This window comes from Nicotiana attenuata, unplaced genomic scaffold (assembly GCF_001879085.1).
Source record: "Nicotiana attenuata strain UT unplaced genomic scaffold, NIATTr2, whole genome shotgun sequence".
Taxonomy (NCBI): Eukaryota; Viridiplantae; Streptophyta; class Magnoliopsida; order Solanales; family Solanaceae; genus Nicotiana; species Nicotiana attenuata.
In genome coordinates this window covers 1-6,155 of record NW_017687189.1, presented here as the reverse complement: position 1 = coordinate 6,155, position 6,155 = coordinate 1, and the positions used below count along the sequence as shown (strand labels likewise).

General features: G+C 37.3%; 1 protein-coding gene across 1 annotated transcript; it reads right to left on the bottom strand.

Annotated features, from left to right (window-relative positions):
- Positions 1-1,593: 1,593 nt before the first annotated feature.
- LOC109222258 (putative F-box protein At3g25750) lies at positions 1,594-5,832 on the bottom strand (the record flags this gene model as incomplete). The annotated part of the gene is made up of 2 exons (XM_019386629.1): positions 5,014-5,832; positions 1,594-1,674 (listed from the first exon to the last, which is right to left on the bottom strand). Coding segments are annotated over exons 1-2 (900 nt in total), but the record flags the coding sequence as incomplete, so codon positions are not given.
- Between the last annotated feature and the right edge of the window lie 323 nt (positions 5,833-6,155).

The following is a 6,155-nucleotide window of genomic DNA, read 5'->3' as shown; positions in this document are numbered from 1 at the left end:
ACCTCACACTTAGTTCCAACCATTTGAATTTGCTGTTGTATACCTTACCTAATAACCTTTGACTTTCCAATGACTACCTTAAAAAAATAAAAAAAAAAATTGAACACTACAAAAAATAATAACAAATTAAAAAAAATAAAAAAATAAATAAAAGAAAGCAATAGACTAATGTGAATTTAGTTAGTGTGTTTACATGAAGTTTAGGCTAGATACATGTAGGAGTTCTACTATAAATACCCATGTATGCTAGCCATTTGGAACAAGTCAAGTTGAATGAAAAATATCATTTCTTCTCCATTCTTAAAGTGAGTTGTGAGTGTTTGAGTGTTGTGTTGTCTTGCTCTCCCAAATTAGTTTTTTTTTTCCAACAAGTATTACAGTAGAATACTATCACAATTACGAAATACGTAAGGACAATAACACAGGCTGTATTATCAATTATGCGCATTTTCCCGGGAGGGGCATGCCGAGATGCCTCTAACCAAATCTGGTGAGCCTAATTTCCCTATCGATGATGTGATTAATGCATCCCTACATGATGATTACTGGTCCAGCCTACACACAACTGTTGGGCCACCCGCGAGGACCTAGGTATCTTATTGACAAGAGTGGGTTGCTCTAGTGGTGAGCACCTTCCACTTCCAACCAAGAGGTTGTGAGTTCGAGTCACCCCGAGAGCAAGGTGAAGAGTTCTTGGAGGGAGGGATGCCGAGGGTCTATTGGAAACAACCTCTCTACCCCGGTGTATGGGTAAGACCTGCGTACACACTACCCTCCTCAGACCCCACTGGTGGGATTATACTGGGTTATTGTTGTTGTTGTTGTATGATCACCGCATAACTTGTTTAGATTTTTTTATTATGTTTTAGGTAACGTTTCTGTATTTTCCATTTTTGTTATTGCAGAGAAATGATGAGCAGGCTACTGGATTCATATTCACTGCAATTGTGTACCANTTTTTTTTTGATTTGCACCGGGTGTCCGAGTCTCTTAGAGCCCCGACTAATCCCGGAGGTGCACAGGCCCTCGGCAAGGAGTTTCCCGCAAGTGCACCACGGTTAATTCAGGTTTTACCCAGTCCGATGGCCCTCAGAAATTGTTTGCACCTAGTAGGTTTCGAACTTGAGACCTTGAAAGGGAGCAAACCCCAAGGCTCAAGTCAATTGCCACCAGGCCAACCCCTTAGGGTTCCAATGAATTTAACTGCTGACATTTCATTGAAGTCCAAAAGTTTCAATATATCACTCCATCTTTGCAATGCAAGTGCCTTGACAATGGTGCAACCAAATAACAGGACTCTTTGGTAATCTAGTAATATAGAAAGCAATGTAATAGAGCAAATTCGAGAATTATTTTATAATGGAATTGCAGTGTTCTTTAGTAGAGATGGATTCCTAACTACAAAATTCTTCCATTATTGCGTATGTATCTTGTTTTTTTTTAAAAGCCACTCTTGTATATCTATCTATCTTTAGATCTCATTTAGAATTGCCTCCTCAAAATAGATAAATCTGGGTTAAGTATGATAGTTAACTAACTTAAACTATAGAATTACCATATTGTTGTCTAGTAAGTTTAATTGAATGAGAGTACCTTGTTGATAAAAATTTCTCCTATATCATCAGAAAGCACTGAGTCTAACTGGGATTCTGGTGCCACAATCATCTCCTTCACCTGAAATCAAAAGGAAAAGAAGCAAGGTTTATTTAGCTATCATTAGATGTCATAATATTTTACTTCTCGTTCAGTGGAGCCCGTTCCCATATGTCATGTAGTTTAATTGCAAATGAAGCATCAGAAAGAAAATGTTTGATGAAGTACTTCCTAAGGAAAGGTAAGTGCGTCATAAATATAGCACCAAGGAGGTGCTGTCAAAAGTATTTACATACCAACCGAGAAACGAGATTACACCTCAACTCAAAATATAAGAACTATTGCTAGTATGGCTGAATTGAATACAAAGGATAGAGAAGGAGGGATGAGAAGCTTAGACCAGAAAAGGGGAATGAGAGGACACAGAATTCTTCTTCACACTACGTATGTCGTTCCTTGCTAACTCCTAGACCCTAGCCCCTTTTAACCAGTTCCCAATTTGCACCATTGATTTCTTTTCCAAGCCCACTAGCCTGGGTCCCAGATTAACCTGTGAAGACCTCCTGGCCCTGTTGCTTGTTCTCGGGCCAATAGCTATTTGTGTTACATCCTTGTTGGTATCTCATATTGGACTAGGGCTGATTCACAACAGATTCTATGAGATCTATAGCTGCCTCAGTATCATTGACAAGTCTTATTTATACCAACTAAAAATAAAGTAAGCAACTCAGTTGATCAGGAAATTTCTGTCTCCGAAGCATCTATAATTTCTCTCCCTTCAGGCTATCAATCATATACATGCAGGGACAGTTTGCTCCACTTTTTCTTTTTTGTCCTCCCTCTATTGCTCCAACATTTCAGCAGCTCACACATATGCTTTGGGATAATCCATTTAAGTCCTTCCATATTAAGAAACCATTGTCATAGCTGAGCGGTAATATGGCAATGCAAAAATATGTAATTAACACCGTCTGGCTTGCCTCTACATAAACAGCTTTTCAAACATAATTGACAGTTGTGTTAAACACGCCTTCGAGTTACCAACCAACAGAAAAATGCCACCTTATAAGGAGCATTTGATTCCATCAAGCACTTGTTCTCTGAATTATTTGCACAAAACTAATGCAAATAAACACGCCTATATAGAGCAGAGATTAGTTCACCCTACCTGCAAATTAGGCTACTTGCTAACAATCCAAGCTGGAAACTCTTACTACCCAAAGCCTAAAACTTTGTTAGCTTAGACTGCCTTTGAATACATTCCTTATTTTACTCGATGAGAGAACCAAAACTTCCCACCAATTGCTTGTTGGGCAGATGAACATTGTGGCCTCTCTTAAAGGTCTGACATTTTCTTTGAAGAATCTCACTCGTCTAATATGCAATACCATTTTTTTTAGACATTGGTGTCTAAGCCAGCTTGTTCGCACCTCGACTATTCCATCGGGTACCTGCTACCGCCCACCAGCACGGTACCTAGTAACTCTTCCCACCAAGGCTTGGAAAGATGGAACAAAATCACCTAGTGTTTTTGCCTCAGCTAAGATTTGAAACTGATCTTATGGTTCTACTCTCACTTCAAGGAACACTAGGTCACACCCTTGGGTGCGTCTAATACGCAATATCATTTGATAAACTGAAAAGAGATGCCGAAGTTAGGAGAGGAAGAGATGGAGGTGTTTTTAAGATAATTTAAGAAGTGACTTTTTTTAATATAGCACATACATGAGAAATAAGTAAAAGAAACGGAAGCTAGAATCTGAGAAATTAAGGATAATCATATACAAGAAACCTTAATATAGTTTTTCTTTAATAACATACTAGACATTGATAAGAAAATGTCTGCTTTCCTTTTTTTCAAATAGCTTTTGTGAAATTCACAAGTAGTTGAATTATCACTTTTTTCTAGTTATATGCATGAATACTTCTGCTTAAATTCATTAAGGGCTCGTTTTGTTCAATTGTGGGATAGACAAGGATATTCATCCTATGAGATTAGCTATCCCACCTTCTGGGATGACTAATCCCACCATCTTGGTATAAAATTTATCCGGGATTAACTGATACCCATAACTAAACATGGGATAAATACAATCCCAAATTCTATCCCAACATTAGTGTCCTTATCTGGCAATCCAATGACCCCTAAAGGTGTATACACTGCGTGTGGTGCCAGTTTTCCACCAAGTCAAATTACCTATTCAGGTTTGTGATTACATTTGATATATCCAGTGAAGATGAGATACCCTTATCTCAACCAGATATATAATTGCCAAGGAGCAGCTTTGCTAAATTTTCCTTCATCAGCTGAAAATCTAAATGGAAAAAGAAGAACAATAGGTTATAGATAGAGAAGAACTAGAAAATGTTGTGTGTTTTTTATGTAAGATATAATGTGGAATCTCCTTCACGTATAAATAACTTAATTAATCTACATGAATTACTTTGGAATACAAACAGGTGCCAGAAGTTGTAAAGTATGGCTTTTAGGCTTTTCAAATGAAAGAATGAGAGAAAAAATAACAAAAAAGAAGAAAAAGATAAATAGGATTCTTAGTTTATAGATGTGCTGCATCAGCATACTTAAGACCAAAATTATATAATATACTAGTAAATTTAAAGAGTTCGTTGAATATGAGTCGATTTTCCCATGTGTTATACTTGCAAAGTTGAAAATGATATAAATTCTGTACTGGAGTTCATTGATCCCGTGTGTAATTGAGGTAAAAAACCAGCCAATAACATCGCTAGACAATTCCTCCTTGGTGTTGTTAAAAAGATTAATTATCGAAAAGTTTCAGTCGGTTGTACCTCAATATAAAAGAATCAAAGCAACCAAGTCAATCAAATAAATGCGATAATGCAACTAAAGGCTAAACTGATAAAAAGCAAATATTAACATATAAGTAATTCTTATTGATCAGCTTTGCCAATGTAACAGATGCAAGTATAACGTCTTCTGATCTCGAGCACCGTAACATCAGCATATGAAATTATCAAGCAAAATATTTTACAGGTATATTGGTAGAAAATGGTCCTTCTTATGTGGGATATAAGTGTGTGCACAATAGCTGAAATTTACTAACTTGTTTACTATTGAACCTGGGATTAAACCTGCTTCAGCCTCCAACCTTTAGATAAGACACAGACAACTAAAATGACATGTTCGAAGGAGATAAATGTAGGGGGAATCAAATGAGAGAGTTAAAATTTGCAAACTAAATATTCCTTTTTTATTGTTATTCTGCAAATTAAATATCATAAGCCTCGATCATCTATTAAACACAACAAAAATCCACCAGCCAAGATTACAATGAAGGGGAATAACTAGATTAACTTAGCTTTAAACTGATAATACCATAAAAATAACAATTCAAAATAAACAATAAGTTGCAATCACGTTATTAGTGATGGCATAACCCAAGTTGGTGGGCAAATAAGACTTATTGACAATTCAGGATAAAACGATTCAATTTTTCCATCTTCTATATTGTATGCCCCCATATCTCTTCCAGCCCCTCCTTCCTCGATTCTACCAAATTCCAACCAATCATCAGTAAAATATATGCGATTAGGTTTGATTCCTGAAAACTTAGAAGAGTCAACGCAACTTGCTCCATTGCGGCCCAAAAATATTGATGAATCTCCCAAGGTTTTAATATCCTCTTCCTTGAATTTACCTTTGGTTATATCTAGTTCACAGATCTTAAATTTAAAGCTCTTAAAAGCACCGTTTGGATCCTCACCTATGCTCCTGATTGCATATCGAGTAACAAGTAATAATGCACCAGATAACTCAACTAGGTAGAACTGAACTGAAGGCAGCTTAAACATATCATCTTCAAGCTCAGCAAGCAAGCGTGTTTGTACACTTGGTTGAGCAATGCTACGCCCTGCAATATCATAAACCCATACTTCCCCACCGTAACTCACGGAATAAAATTGGCCTTTACAAAAAATCATATTGCAGACTCCACCATAAGTAACAACATCAATCTCCGTCCAATTAAGATCTCCGGGTCGCCAAAAAGCCAAACAAGAACCTCCTGCATAATAGTGCACCAACAACGCATAATCTGATGTAAGAGATGGATTTGCAGATAAGATAGCTTTGTCTATGCAGTGCCAACGTTTCCCTTCACGTGGTCTTTCGAGATAATCCAAACCATGAAAAGACAGTAAGTCTTTTCGGGAGGGAAGCTGTATTTTGATTTGAGAGAAAGGATGCAACAAGTTCATCTCCCCCGTATTATTTGCCACCGTGCAAAGCCATCCCGCGGCGAGACCGAACGATGTCCCGCGGGCACCAGGGACTTTAATGTATTCATAGTTGTCTGTGAGTCTGCTAGAGTTTACCTTTTGAGTTTGTATTTCATGGAGTTAGGTCACTTGGGCTCGTATTTCTTCTGTCGGAGTTTGTATTTCCCTTTTGCTAAAAGACAGTCAGTGGATTGAGTCTGTACTTTGTTTGAACTAGGATAGTGATGTGGAGTCTGTAGTTCTTTTTGCATCAGAGTCTATCTTGAATCTTTGTAATAGACGTAGTTGCTATCAATAAACTT